The 15,775-nt window shown below is 42.2% G+C and overlaps 2 protein-coding genes across 4 annotated transcripts in view; one reads left to right on the top strand and one right to left on the bottom strand.

The window, feature by feature from the left end:
* mvk (mevalonate kinase) overlaps positions 1 to 3,856 on the bottom strand; it is a 32,420-nt gene extending 28,564 nt beyond the window's left edge. Inside the window, exons 1-3 of one of the 3 annotated variants that reach the window (XM_059654963.1) lie at positions 3,558 to 3,856; positions 2,524 to 2,614; positions 629 to 776 (exon numbers count right to left, since the gene is read on the bottom strand). In XM_059654963.1, the coding sequence (XP_059510946.1) occupies positions 629 to 776; positions 2,524 to 2,601 (226 nt within the window). In that variant the 5' untranslated portion in view covers positions 2,602 to 2,614; positions 3,558 to 3,856. The other 2 variants (XM_059654962.1, XM_059654961.1) reach the window with 2 other exon arrangements.
* Positions 3,798 to 15,775, top strand: part of mmab (metabolism of cobalamin associated B) — a 35,023-nt gene continuing 23,045 nt past the window's right edge. Inside the window, exon 1 of the mRNA XM_048556600.2 lies at positions 3,798 to 4,216. Coding sequence (XP_048412557.2) covers positions 3,798 to 4,216 — 419 coding nt within the window. The remainder of the gene's footprint in view (positions 4,217 to 15,775) is intronic.

Below are 15,775 nucleotides of genomic sequence, written 5' to 3'. Positions count from 1 at the left end.
CGAAACATTAATTCTGACTTCTCTTCACAGGAGCTGCCAGACCCGTTCAGCTTTTCCAGCAACTTCTGTTTCTGTTCCTGATTTACAGCATTGCAGTTCTTTTGGTTTTTAAAAAAATGCCCCTTTGTCTTTTAATTACATTCAGGCAGAAATAGGCATCTTCCATCAATTTCTCCATCCATGCCCCAAGCAGTACATTTGGGATTTCTCATGTAACATGCAAAACTACAATGCCATGTGGATTAACACAAAGCCATGTTCCAGAATATTCGGTTAAATCATGTTTGAATGTTGCAAATTTTTCTCCCAATATTTCTTCACTTTTTATTCCCAGTTTCCTGTACCCAACTTGCTGCGAGTGTTATTTTGATCTGACCATCAAAAAAATAAGAATATCTTCTGGAATATTTCCTGCATACAATAATCACGTATCTATTCATCCACCTCAAAACAGCAGCTTGTCTTAGATCCAGATCCCACTGGTGCAAGAATCTGTGTCCCAACATGGTGCTTCTACTGGCTGCCCCATCTTTTATGCTAATTGTCTTATGAATTAATGTCTCTAAAAGAGCTTGCAGGTACAATGTGCTTTATTAATTATAATTTTGTTCATTTGTGTGCATCTTACCATCAATTGCTGACTGCAGAAACTGCAGGGCAGCAGATTTCCAACTAAGATGGACATTAATATTTGGTAAGATTAATTGCACTTTTTGATCAGCACAAGGTTGCAGCCGGAGATATGTTTTCAAGTTTAAGCTGACTGCCAGAGCTACCTACAAATACAAAAATATTTAGCATTAGCAGCTGAGAGTTTCAAAAATAATACATTGTGTTCCAACTGCAGAAGAAAATAAAATGATTTCTGTCTGCTACAATAATACCAAACAAAAGCATTTAGTTTTAAAGATGCTGATTGCCATTTGCCTTAACACCTAGTTTGCCAAAGGAACAAAAAAAAGGAAAAATAAAACACTGTACAGTTCATTAATAAAAACTGAATATAGGAGAGTGACTACAGATTGAACAAATGATTTACCACGGTTGAAGAATTACCATTTCACCTGACTCTATGACATTTTATGCCAACTGAATTAAATCAAATGAACATTCAAACTTAAAATTAGTCACAAAGGAAGCAAGGTTACTATAGTATGAGTGAAAGAAAACAAAGCAGGGTGTGTCCCTGTGATCTTCAGCATTATATCTGCTTCTGACTTCATAGATGCTGCCCGGCCCACTGAGCTTTTCCAGCAGGTTTTTTTTAAATCAACCTGTTGTGTGAACTATACATGACCCCTGGCTTTCGAAAAATACCTCACAACCCTCCTTTATAAACTAAAATTAGTTATCAAAAGTTGCTAGACTAGCAATTAGTTGCATAAAAGAACCAAAAACTAGCTGGGTTGAAATGGCATATGCGCAAGAAAACAAACTGTGCTGCATCCTAAAGATTTGTGTTGCGAGACCTCTAATTTGTTCAGATACAAAATAAGAAGGAATCACAGTCTCAGGAAGGACACAGCAGAGATAGCATCACACTGGTAAACTCAAATGAGGAGCCATCTTTGAACTGGTGGCACATATAATCCCTCATGGGACAGAGCTTCACAAAGGGTGCGGTGAAATAGATCTTAAAAGCGTGGGTTGCCTTCTTGTTTACTGGCATCTCTAGATGTGATAAGCAAAGTAAACAGGGTTATATTGTCAAATTAAAACTTCTAACTCATATTTGGACTCCTGCACAGAGCATGTGGCCACCACCCAACAATGACAATTTTTCAGAACACTGGGTCAATACAAATATGAGCAATGAGAATGATCCTTGCTGTCAGAAGGTAACATTAAAAAGAAGACTTTACAGAGTGTTTATAACTAAATTCAGCCCAGACTCTACATCAGGCCTCTACTCTCAAATATCAAGGCAAGAAGTCCTGCATTCCAGGCTCACCTCATGTATACTCACCTCAAGTAGATGTCATTGGGAAAGGACATAGTTCCTGCAATCTCCTACTCACCTTGAGCTACACAATTGAGGTTAATCCCCAGGATTACTACAAAAAAGACCTGTTTCAGATATGGTACAGAAACGTGATGGGTATTTCTTGGCCAGGTGCTAGGAAGTCTTTCCTTATGCAGTGATTAACTGCTAGATACCTCTATCAAGAAGAGCAGCTGAAGCCAGAGCACTGGAATTATGCAAGAAGTAACCAGTTGCTTTTGTAATAAGATGTAATCTTGATCTAAACTTGGTGATCTATACAACGTGAATGTGAAAATTCAAGCCATCTAACTGAGGATGTTATCAACTGTTTATTCTCTTTATAAATCAGCAACTTCATGGACAAATTCAGATAGATTCCCTTGCTACCTGTAATTGCCGTTGCGGTTTTTTCCACACCATTTGTGCTTCTTGATGTGCTGAACTGATTGAAGTCAAACTAGCCCAAATCAAACCTGAGATTCTCTCTTTCATATACAAAATGCAATGCTCGTTTTTCCTTCAGTTACATGCCAGATTACCTTCCCATGCACCACTGCATGTTCTCCATGCAATATCAACTTCCCAGGAGCAGATATAATAAATGTCTTGTTTGCCATTGTGAAGTGTACCCTGAAAGACACAAATGTATTTACTTCTTGATTAGGATCCTAAAATCAGAGTCAAAATGATATGGCAATGAAGTTATTACAGAAGCCTTAAAAAAAGATTTATCATTAGTAAAATATACTACAATCCAACATTCATAGAATATACATATATGTGTTGTTTTGAATTCCAGCAGCACAATTTATTATCCATCCATCGTGAGCTACAAGAATTTCTGATGATTTCTGAGATGTTTGCTTCTTTTAAAATTGCCTACCAAACTTGAAACAAAAATAGAAATTGCTGGATATGCTCAGCAGGTCTCATGGCATCTACAGAGAGAAATCAGAGTTAACATCTCAGGTCAAGTGACAATTCCTCAGAACTCAGCAAACATGCATTTATATCACTTTTCAGGATGTTCCAAAGCACTTTGCTACCTATGACACCTGTTGAAGTGTAACGTAGAATGCACACACATATCTATATGCAGAATGTTCTGTGGGCATCAGCAAGATTCTGCTCTTTTAAGGGAATTCCTGAAGAAAATACTAGACTCAAAACACTAGCTTTGTCTCCACGGATGCTGCCAAGCCAGTTGAGTTTGTCCAACACTTTCTGATTATATTTCAGCTATCCAACATCTAAAGTATTTTGCTTTTAAGTGATGTTGGTTGAGGGATAAGTATTTGTCAGAGAAGTCCCACATGTTTTTTTCCTTCGAAGTAGTGCTTTGGGATCCTTTTGTATCCACAAGGATGCACGTTTCGCGCTGCGGCACTCCGTGGACGCCTTATTTGATATTCACCCTGAAAGCCAGGGTGTTGCACACCACATCATAGGCAACATCTTTGAACGTTAATGAAGCTGTGGCACTCACAAATCCTAACTTCTTATTTTATCCTGACCACAACCCAAATGCAATGGCTTCGCTTGATTTTGATTCCGATGAAGAAGGGTCCATTACCTGGAAGCTTCAGGAGCAGCTGCGTGTTTCCAGCATTTTCTGCTGTTTAATGAAACGTTTCATTCTACTATCAAAAGAGAGAGCGAGAGGTGAGAAGAGGTGGAAATTGTCCAAATTATTGACATTGATGTCGAACACCAAAAATATTTTAAAGACCCATCCAACGACACCACAGCTGCCGCCTCGCCACCAAAGCACCACCCTCAGGAGGCGGTGCCTCATTCCAACCCAGCCAATCAAATGGCAGCGCTCCGGTCACCACGCACCAACGAGGGAGCGAGATCCCCTGTTAATCGGACGCCGCTCCAACGCATCACGGCCGGGGCAGCACCTCCAGCCAAACACCGAGCTCTTGGAGAGTCACGACCAATCAAAGGATGGACTCTTTGTTTCGGAGCCAATGAACACGGCCCGGCTGATCGACGGGACGAGCCTAACCGACCAATGGGAGACGGAGAAGCCGGGAAGGGAGCGGGGTGGTTGTTCCGTGCACTGGCCAATGGGGTGATAGGGTTCCGGTGGCCTGACGGCGGCGCGAGCGCGAGGGGTCGGATGTTGGCGGTTTTTCTCCGGGCGGCTGCAAAGGGGCGCGGCTGCCGAGTACCGGCTGCCGCTTGGTTATGGAGAAGGCGGAGCTACTCCAGTGCAGACAGTGATGGGTGAGCGCTGTCTGAAGAGGAAGAACTAATAAGTTGGGGGGGGAGAGACGAGAAGGAGAGGTGTGTTAACATTGACGTGTATGTTAATGAAAGATGTGTTGACATCAGTCCTCACCGTAGGCCCCGTCGTTCACCGTCCACAAGAATGGAGATTTTCTTAAAAAACATCGTTTTGTGGGATATGAAAGATAATGGGAACTGCAGATGCTGGAGAATTCCAAGATAATAAAATGTGAGGCTGGATGAACACAGCAGGCCAAGCAGCATCTCAGGAGCACAAAAGCTTTTGTGCTCCTGAGATGCTGCATGGCCTGCTGTGTTCATCCAGCCTCACATTTTATTGTTTTGTGGGATATGAGCGTCGCTGGCTGACTAGCATTTATTGCATGCCTTCGTTGCCCTTGAGAAGGTGGCGATGAATTGCCTTCTGAACCACTGTTGCTCTGTCAGTTGGCCAACAATGCCATTAGGGAGGGAATTCCAGGATTTTGACTCAGCAACAGTGAAGGAATGGTGATTTTATTTCCAGCTCAGAATGGAGTGTGGCTTGTATGTATCTGCTGCTCTTGTCTTCCTAGGTAGAAGTGGTTTTGGGTTTGGAAGGTGCTGTCTCAAGATCTTTGACCTTCTTCAGGGCATCTTGTAGATAGTACACACTGCTGCTACTGAGCATCGGTGGTGGAGGCTGTTGGTGCTTGTGGATTACAGTGTGATGAAATACTCCCACATGCTCAGATGGATATAGCTCCAGCAACATTTGAGATGCTGCACACCATCCAGGACAAAATTCCCTGTTTGAATGGCATTGCATCTACTCCCCTCATCATTGTCATTCAGTAGCAAGCAGTACTGTGTACAAGATGCACTGCAGATAACACTGTACATTCCACACCTATGACCACTGTAGGAGGAGGACAGCAGCGATATAGAAACACTACCACCTGTATGTTTTCCTCTGAGCTACTTGCCACTCAAAATTGGTAATGTGTTTCTATACCTTCTGAGTCAAATTCCTTCCCAAACAGCACTGTTGGTGTACCAAATGGACTGGAGGGGTTTGGGAAGATAACTTCCTTGTCAGCATCAACCAGGGATGGCAATAAGTGCTGCCCCAGCTGGTGATGTCTGCATCCTTTTATTGAATAAAAGAAATTGACACTAGCTGAGGGAACATACAGTTTAAAAACAACAATAATGCCTGGAATTGAATTTATTGGACTCCCATTTGGAAGTACACAAGTACGTCAGGCTTGCTTGTTTTATTGTTTTTGTTTCCATCTGGCACTGCCTTCCTTTTGTTACTACTTTTTTGCCATACCAAACAAATGATGGGACCAGAGATAATGGGAACTGCAGATGCTGGAGATTCCAAGATAATAAAATGTGAGGCTGGATGAACACAGCAGGCCAAGCAGCATCTCAGGAGCACAAAAGCTGACGTTTCGGGCCTAGACCCTTCATCAGAGAGGGGGATGGGGGGAGGGAATTGGAATAAATAGGGAGAGAGGGGGAGGCGGACCGAGGATGGAGAGTAAAGAAGATAGGTGGAGAGGGTGTAGGTGGGGAGGTAGGGAGGGGATAGGTCAGTCCAGGGAAGACGGACAGGTCAAGGAGGTGGGATGAGGTTAGTAGGTAGCTGGGGGTGTGGCTTGGGGTGGGAGGAAGGGATGGGTGAGAGGAAGAACCGGTTAGGGAGGCAGAGACAGGTTGGACTGGTTTTGGGATGCAGTGGGTGGGGGGGAAGAGCTGGGCTGGTTGTGTGGTGCAGTGGGGGAAGGGGATGAACTGGGCTGGTTTAGGGATGCAGTAGGGGAAGGGGAGATTTTGAAACTGGTGAAGTCCACATTGATACCATATGGCTGCAGGGTTCCCAGGCGGAATATGAGTTGCTGTTCCTGCAACCTTCGGGTGGCATCATTGTGGCAGTGCAGGAGGCCCATGATGGACATGTCATCAAGAGAATGGGAGGGGGAGTGGAAATGGTTTGCGACTGGGAGGTGCAGTTGTTTGTTGCGAACTGAGCGGAGGTGTTCTGCAAAGCGGTCCCCAAGCCTCCGCTTGGTTTCCCCAATCATCCCAAAACCAGTCCAACCTGTCTCTGCCTCCCTAACCGGTTCTTCCTCTCACCCATCCCTTCCTCCCACCCCAAGCCGCACCCCCAGCTACCTACTAACCTCATCCCACCTCCTTGACCTGTCCGTCTTCCCTGGACTGACCTATCCCCTCCCTACCTCCCCACCTACACCCTCTCCACCTATCTTCTTTACTCTCCATCCTCGGTCCGCCTCCCCCTCTCTCCCTATTTATTCCAGTTCCCTCCCCCCATCCCCCTCTCTGATGAAGGGTCTAGGCCCGAAACGTCAGCTTTTGTGCTCCTGAGATGCTGCTTGGCCTGCTGTGTTCATCCAGCCTCACATTTTATTATCTTATAAATGATGGGACCATGTCAGTCCTGCTGTTGGCACCAGTTTTCTGCAGTAACAGGAAGATGGAGCCCCATTTAAAGGGAAAATAATAGATACGTTGAATATGATATGTTTGTAGTCTTTTTAATTCAATTTAATATATATGTAAGGTGTATGTGGGGATATAACACCTTTCATACAAATTAACACAATCATACAAAGAACTCAGATTCACTAAATGCTTCTAATCTTAAATTTAAACCAACTATGGTTTACAATTTGTACAGCAGACACTGAATTGAGTTTGTCTCAGTTTCATTTTATTGACTTAATCCATTGTACAGAATGATAGTGTGGACAGCGATACCAGTGAAAATGTTTTAAAAAGAGCTTGCATGCTGGATTTTAGCTGTATAATCAAGGCTGTAGACTTTATTTCAAAAATCTAATTACTGTTTTAATTGTTTATGGTGATTATTGGATTTTTATTCAATTTTTTTAATGAAAATTAAACTAATGGCCTTGCATGTTATTTGAAGTTGTAGTAATTTTATCTTGATGCTTTGATCCTCAGTATACAGTGGAAGAGATTCAAGGAAGCAGGTGGTAAGAATTGTAGATAATAAAGTGTGAAGCTGGATGAACACAGCAGGCCAAGCAGCATCTCAGGAGCACAAAAGCTGACGCTTTGGGCCTAGACCCTTCATCAGAGAGGGGGATGGCGTGAGGGTTCTGGAATAAATAGGGGGAGGTGGACCGAAGATGGAGAGAAAGGAAGATAGGTAGGGAGGGGATAGGTCAGTCCTGGGAAGATGGACAGGTCAAGGAGGTGGGATGAGGTTAGTAGGTAGGAGATGGAGGTGCGGCTTGGGGTGGAAGGAAGGGATGGGTGAGAGGAAGAACAGGTTAGGGAGGCAGAGACAGGCTGGGCTGGTTTTGGGATGCAGTGTGGGGGGAGGGGAGATTTTGAAGCTGGTGAAGTCCACAATGATACCATTGGGCTGCAGGGTTCCCAAGCGGAATGAGTTGCTGTTCCTGCAACCTTCGGGTGGCATCATTGTGGCACTGCAGGAGGCCCATGATGGGCATGTTATCTAAAGAATGGGAGGGGGAGTTGAAATGTTTCGCGACTGGGAGGTGCAGTTGTTTATTGCGAACTGAGCGGAGGTGTTCTGCAAAGCGGTCCCCAAGCCTCCGCTTGGTTTCCCCAATGTAGAGGAAGCCACACCGGGTACAATGGATACAGTGTACCACATTGGCAGATGTGCAGGTGAACCTCTGCTTAATATGGAAAGTCATCTTGGGGCCTGGGATAGTGGTGAGGGAACCTCCGCTCAGTTCGCAATAAACAACTGCACCTCCTAGTCGCGAACCATTTCAACTCCCCCTCCCATTCTTTAGATGACATGTCCATCATGAGCCTCCTGCAGTGCCACAATGATGCCACCCGAAGGTTGCAGGAACAGCAACTCATATTCCGCTTGGGAACCCTGCAGCCCAATGGTATCATTGTGGACTTCACCAGCTTCAAAATCTCTTCCCCCCCCCCCCCCACCACTGCATGCCAAAACCAGCGCAGCCTGTCTCTGCCTCCCTAACCTGTTCTTCCTCTCACCCATCCCTTCCTCCCACCCCAAGCCGCACCTCCATTTCCTACCTACTAACCTCATCCCACCTCCTTGACCTGTCCGTCTTCCCTGGACTGACCTATCCCCTCCCTACCTCCCCACCTATCTTCTTTTCTCTCCATCTTCGGTCCGCCTCCCCCCCTCTCCCTATTTATTCCAGAACCTTCACGCCATCCCCCTCTCTGATGAAGGGTCTAGGCCGGAAGCGTCAGCTTGTGTGGTCTTGAGATGCTGCTTGGCCTGCTGTGTTCATCCAGCTTCACACTTTTTATTATCTTCGATTCTCCAGCATCTGCAGTTCCCATTATCTCAGGTGGTAAGAATTGTATTGTCTTGTTGTGGAAAGCCTTGAATGAAAAGTCTTGAGGCTTGAGATTGGTGTCATTGGATGTGGAAAAGTGAGTGAATCTGCAAGAAGAGATAGGTAAGAGTGTAGTCATTGTATTTGAGTGCTGGACTGGGAGTATAAATTGACTGTTGCAGAATCGAAAAGAGCCCTCAATTGCGAGAGATGTGGCAGTGTTTTTAGGTTAGAGTGGCGTGTGTGATATCGGTAGACTGACTAATCTGTGGTCACAGAATCTTGGAGGTGAGGGAATTGGTGGTGCTTCTGGATGTAATTGACAAATTGTGTATTGTTGTGATTACTTTGGGTTGTTAGTATGGTTACTTATTGTGATTTGTGGTGGAGAAGGATGAAAGCAATAAAGACTTAGGGATGGGTCAGTTAGAAATTAGTAGCAATAGTGGTGTTATTAGGAGAAGTTGACACCCCCCCCCCCCCAAGAGCAAACACTGAATCACTTGGAGGGGAAGGGCCTCGCCCTATAATCTGATAAAAGGAGTACGAGAAGTGGTATAATCTGTTTGTAATTTTCAGCAACTTCATGGTTAAGCAAAAGAAATCCCTAACATTCACTTCACAAATTGACTAAACTATTAACAAACTGAACAATTCCCCTTTAACTACTAACTATTCCAGAATAAAACAAGATTCTAATGGTATGTTGTTCCAATAAGTATAAGCCCCATTCTTATAAAAATAAAATTAAAATAGAATTTAGTCTGTAGAAATTGTAGCCAGATTACGTGTCTTCGGGAATGATCTGTGCCTTCTCCATCAAATGTTCTGTCAAGGATATTAGCTAGTTGTGCCATAGGTACCTTTGATTTAGATGGTACTTTCTCTGAAACTTAGAGAAGATAGCGAGAGTCAACGATTCTCTCTTGAACTGTTAACTCTGGTGGATGTCAATTTGCTCTCCTGTCTTTGCCCAACTGCCCCTTCTTTTATACCTTTGACATATCAATATTCCTTACAATAGGATTGGTCCTATGTTGTCAAAACCATCAAATTTAAATTTACTTTTTTTTGGTAACTGGGTGTCTGGTTCAAATTAATTGGCTAAATTCAAAACTTGTCTTGATAACAAAACAGCTGCTTGGCCTGCTGACTATACAACCTTTTGATGCAAATGTTTTAATTTGTGTGCTCTGCGTACCTGCAAACCTACAGACTGCTGCCCACAGGCATCCTTTTTGAATCTCTAAGCATAGAAAAAGCACATCATCTTTTAAAGGGATTGCACACTAGTTTCCCCACTGAATTTTCCAAATACCAATATTTTGCAGACTCCAAAATAAACTTTTCTGCCTTCCAATCCACTAGTACCCTGCCCAACTTGGCAACTCTTCCCCTCTTAAGAAAAAAAATGAAGCATTGTTTGAAAAGATGGCTTTTTGTTAAAAAAAACCTTTACTCCCTCACATTACTCGATCCATATCTCATTACGCACCTCCTACTAATTCTATACATATAAATGTTGAACACTACCATTTCTACCTTACAGAAACATTTTCTATTAAACTTATGATAAAGCATGAGCAATAACATGTTCACAAGCTGCAATATGTACAGTCTATAAATTAAATGCTTGTAATATGGGACTCCAACAAAATAATCGTGTTCTTCTCCTTAAATCTTTCCAGAAATGTCAATAGATTGTGCTCAATATACACAACTGTCTCAGATGCATTGTTTGTAACATATAATTATAAATGTTGTAAGGCCATTATCAAACTCAAGAATGCTTTTTCAATGGTTGAATGTTTTTTTTTCTGGTGGATATTGAGTTTTGTTTTTGAAAAGATGGGCCTTTCAATTCCACAATCATCATCCTCTAACAACTGCAACACTTAAAATCACCATTGACGCAAGTGATGTGAAGGGTTTCAAGAAATTTGGCATGGCTAAAGCTGATGTGATTGTTAACACCGCTTTTAAATTCTCAAATCCCCCTTGGCATTGTTCTGCCCACCGAAATTTTGTGTTCTTTTTTAACAAGTCCATGAAAGGTGCCACCATGCTACTAATGTTTGGTGTAAATTTCCTGTAGCATCCGCTCAAGCCTAAAAATCATTACACTACTTCAAGAATTGTCTAAGAAATTCTTTGGCTTTCATCTCAGGTTTCTGGATGTCATCTGTGTCCAATGTTGTGCCCTAAGAGCGTCACTTCCGCCTTCGAGAATTACATTTTTGCCAAGTTCATGACCAACTTTGCCTTCTGTAGTCTCTCAAAGAGCTCTGAAAAATGCTGCATGCGATCTTCCCATGAATGGCTAAAGATCACTAAGCCATCTGTCTGGTGAATTCTGCTGCAACCTTCTGACAATCTACGCTGAATCGTTTGAATATCATCAGGTTTGGGAGCCAACACGTTCAGCAAATTCCACTCACTGTGACTTGGCTCTGATGTGTTCATGGAGCATCACTTCTACTTCCTTCTATATGTGTGCTGCTTTGAGAGGATTAGGCCTGTAGGGATGTTGTTTTATTGGAACAGTATTCCCTATGTCAACCTCATGCACTACGGTATTAGTCCTCTCCATTCTATGTCTGCACGTGTCCTTGTAGCACTGTAACAAATCTTTCAAGTCAGCTCTCTGTTCCTGGGACAGAGAGCTCACTACCCTACACCATTCTTTCAGGACTTCTCATCGTTCAATTTATTCTGAGGCATATCAAAATCCACAGCATCTGGGTTTGGTTCCTCACCCTGAGTGGCAGTAACTAATGGTCTCTGATGAAGGGTCTAGGCCCGAAACGTCAGCTTTTGTGCTCCTGAGATGCTGCTTGGCCTGCTGTGTTCATCCAGCCTCACATTTTATTATCTTGGCAGTAACTAATACCTGTTTCTCTGGCTCCCTTTTCCTGTCATAGTGATTTTTCAGCATGTTTACATGATACACCCAATAACTTTTTTTTTCCCTGTTCCAAGAATTCACCTGACTTCTCAATCTGTTAAGGACTACTGAACCTTGCTTTGAAGGGATCATCTACCACTGGTAACAACACCAATACTTTATCCCCACTGGCAAACATCTGAATTTCAGATTTCTTTTTGCTTCTTGCTACATTAGGTGCTGTGCCACCTTCAAATGTTGTCTGGCTAATTCACTTAAATAACAAGGTGTAGAGCTGGATGAATACAGCAGGCCAAGCAGCATCAGAGGAATTGCCTCATCAAGAATATGAAGAAGGGTCTTAACCTGAAATGTCAGTTTTCCTGCTCCTCTAATAGTGCTTGGCCTGCTGTGTTCATGTAGCTCTACATCTTATCTCAGATACTGCAGCATTGGCAGTTCCTACTGTCTCTCTCTAGCTAGTTCACTTGCGCTGTTTATTCTTTCTGTCACCTCAAATACATAATCCAGCTCAGATCTCTGACTTCAGACCCATCAGCTTTTCCTAAATTAATTTTAAAGGCCCTCTTCATGTCTGAATATTAATTCAAATGGAGTGAACTGAGTTGATTCATTTTGGAACCAAAAGAACTGCGAATGCTGTAAATCAGGAACCAAAACAAAGTTGCTGGAAAAGCTCAGCAGGCCTGGCAGCATCTGTGGAGGAGAAAAAACTGTTTTCTCCTCCACAGATGCCTCCAGACCTGTTGAGCTTTTCCAGCAACTTTGTTTCGATTCATTTTGGAGCATCTCTGATAGCAAATAATATAAATGGGATACCTTTTATCCTAATAGTTTGGGCAATCCTGGCAGTAAGCCGTCCGCACAGTCTTAAGGGTCTGATGTCACCTTTCTAACGTTCTCTGGGATTCAAGATGGCATGTACTTGACTTAGTGTTTGAGGCCTAAGCTACCCATGATCACCTGAAAGAAATTGGCAGTAAAATTGGACCCTTGGTCTGACTGAATCTCCCTGGGTAGTCCTTAAGGAGTGAAAAAAGCAAGCAACTCTTCCACAACCTTTTTTTGCCTTGACATTGCATAATGGAATTAACTCTGGAAATCCGGTAGACACATACATTTATGTTTAGCAAATACAGGATCCCATTTTTCGTTATAGTGAGGTGACCTACACAATCCATCAACATGCCAAAAAAGTTCTTCAAATCTGGAACTGGCATCAAAGGCACTGGTATTACTGCTCATGGCTTTCCTACCACCTGACATGTACGACAGCTATAGCAAAATTCATCCATGCTTTTATATAATCAAGGCCAATAGAAATACTTCGATATCTTAGCCTGAGTCTTCCTCACGCCTAGATGACCTCCTCCAGGTAATTTGTATGCTACCTGCAATACTCCCTGTCTGTATTCTACTGGCAACGCAATCTGATGAACTTCTGCCCATTTCTCATCTGTACTAATCTTCCAAGGTCTCTATTTCTGCCTCAAGATTTTATCCTTAAGGTAATGGCATTCTGGTTCCTTTTCCGAGTAGGCTTAGTGATGGAAATCTTTTGTCGTCTGTAACTTTGTTAATCTTTCAGAACTAAGCACCTCTGCCAGATCCTCTACCTGTTTAAGTTTTTCCTTTACTGTTTCATTAAGAGTGTCAGCTAACTGGACCTCAGCTCCTTCATCTTTCTGTTTTGTTTTCTCCCTCCTTGTACTAGCTTGTGGCTGTGGGATCTTGTCACCCCGCAGTCTGGAAACGTTCCAGGGTGTATTTTCCTTTTAACTCTTCAGTTCCCTGGTTTTTCTTTTGGCTCTCCATTACAATGGGCAACATTCCCACCTGCAATCCAGTTATATCATTTCCAAGAACAAACTGTATTTCTGGAATAACCAATTTTTAAAATTTCTTCTACTATCACTTCCCCAGTCTTGATTGGAATTTTTAGCCATATCTTACACAGGGGAACACTAACTCTTTCTCCATTTATTCCACAGATTTTTCTCTGTCTCGGGCAATATTTCAGAAAGAGTGCAAATATTTTCATCTCTCACAATTAGAGACCAACCAGCTCCTGTACCTCTAAATATGTTAACTTCTGCATTCTTCTTGAGTAAACCTTACTCACACAGGTGAAGTCTTTGGAAAAAATTGAGCACTTCGTTACTTTCCAGCCCATGACTAGGTTGTGCGCTCTTCCCGCAGCTCCTTGTCTTCTGTTGGGATTTCCTTCACTACCTCAACTAATCCCACTGGTTTAGCCCCTTTTACCACATTCTTTTTCCGAGTGCCTGCCTTAAACCACAAGCACTGTGACTTTGTGTGTTCTACCATTATTGCAGTGAAAACACCTGAGGTCTTTCACCTCTTTTCCACCCTCTTTGGCTGCTTTTTACATGTGTTAAACAGTTCCCAGTGTGATCTACTTTTTGTTTTTCATTGAAGAATCTCCTTCATTCCCAATTTCCATTCCTCATGAAATGAAATTGCTGTCGGAAGCTAGATTTCAGTTTATGCACAAATGCGTATTTATCTGCCATCTCTGTAGCTCTTCTGGCTGTTTAACTTTTTTGTTCCTTAGCATGAGTTCATACCAGTTCTGAGAGTGAGATTTTAAATGCCTCCAAGGTCCTTATTTGTCTTTTCTGTCGTTAATGCTGTCACCTGTCTATTGAAGTTGCTCTGTTTAATTCTTTCAAACTTGATACTTTGCACCTCTGAACTGTTGTCTATATGCTTCTGGCACCAATTCATAGGTACTCAAAACAGCCTGTTTTACATACTTGTTCTCTTGATACCTCTCTAGCCCTGTCTATCAACTTGGTCTGAATTGACATTACCCATGTAGACTCTGACCAGTTCATCTGTTTAGCCAATTTCTCAAAGGAAATGAAAGAGGCTTCTACGTGGTTCTCATCAAATTTTGTTAAGGTTTTGATATATTTGTATATAATCCCTGTCAAGCCTTTGGCTACAGTGGGTTTGTTCGTTGTCACAGTCATGCTAACTACCTTCATCTCTATCCTTTTGAATTGATATTCCTGTTTTATTTGTAAGCTTGCGAAGTTCAAATTCTCTCTTTCCTCTCTTTTTCCTTTTTGCTCAACTAAGAACTTTCTTTCCATTTTTTCTCATCTAATTTCAGTTATCTTAGTTGCAACTTAATTTTTTTCTAACTCCACTGCACTTGACCGTTTCTCTGATTTATACTTAAATGCTTGGCTACCTCTGTTACAGCTTCACCTTTCTTCTTATCTTTAATTAAACCTAGTTCTCACCTGTGTGCTAATTCTAAAAGTGTCTCATTTTTCTGTCTTTCTAAACTTGCTTGGCAAATTTGGGAAGCATGTTTGACTCCCAAAACCCCTCTAGCAATGTTAAGAGCCACTTAGCCATCAACAAGCAACCAAAATTAAACCAATTTCCTACTTCTCTCTTACGTTTTATTTAGAGATCTAGGACAGAAATACCCAAATCAGTTTAAATCTATTGGGACCTTTTGTACCCCATATCTGGACAGACTAACAATTAATCACTCCAAAGGGGAGCACCTTACCGTATAATCTGTTAAAAGGACTGTTAGGGGTGTACTCTGATTTTTCAGCAAGATCCAGTGGTAAGTAAAAGAAAGCCATCACGATCACTTTACAATCAACAAGTAACAGTTTATTTAGCTAACTCTTAATAGTTAGAGGGAAATTGTTCATTATTAACTATTCCCAAATAAAATGATTCCAATGGTATGATGTTCTAATGAATATAAGTCCTACTTATACAAAAATAAAATCTTTAAAAAAGGATTTAGTCTCTCGAAATTACAGCCAGGTTACATGTTTTGCGGAAGGTTCTATGCTTTCTGTCGAATGTTCTGTCAGGAGGTCTTTCTCTGTCAAATTCCTCTGTCAGGAATATGAACTAGTTGTGCTGTTGGAACCTTTTGATTTTGGTGCTTTCTCTAAAACTTAGAGAAGACTGAGACCTAGCGATTCTCTCTCTCTCAGCTCTTGCAGATGGCAGATCGCTCTCCTGTCTTTGCCCAACTGCCCCTTCCTTTATACCTTTTGATGACATATCAATAATCCTTACCATAGGATTGATTCTATGTTGTCAAAACCATCAAATGTAAATTTAATTTTTTTTTGGTATCTGGTTCAAATTAATTGGCTAAATTCAAAACTTGTTGTCTTGATAACAAAACTGCTGCTTGGCCTGCTGACTGTACAGGCTTTTGATGCAAATGTTTCAATTTGAGTGCTATGTCTACCTCCAAACCCACAGACTGCTGCCCACAGGCATCCTTTTGAATCTCCAAGCCTAGAAAAAGCT

This window comes from Stegostoma tigrinum, chromosome 26, assembly GCF_030684315.1.
Source record: "Stegostoma tigrinum isolate sSteTig4 chromosome 26, sSteTig4.hap1, whole genome shotgun sequence".
Taxonomy (NCBI): domain Eukaryota; kingdom Metazoa; phylum Chordata; class Chondrichthyes; order Orectolobiformes; family Stegostomatidae; genus Stegostoma; species Stegostoma tigrinum.
This window is presented reverse-complemented; position numbering and strand designations above follow the sequence as displayed.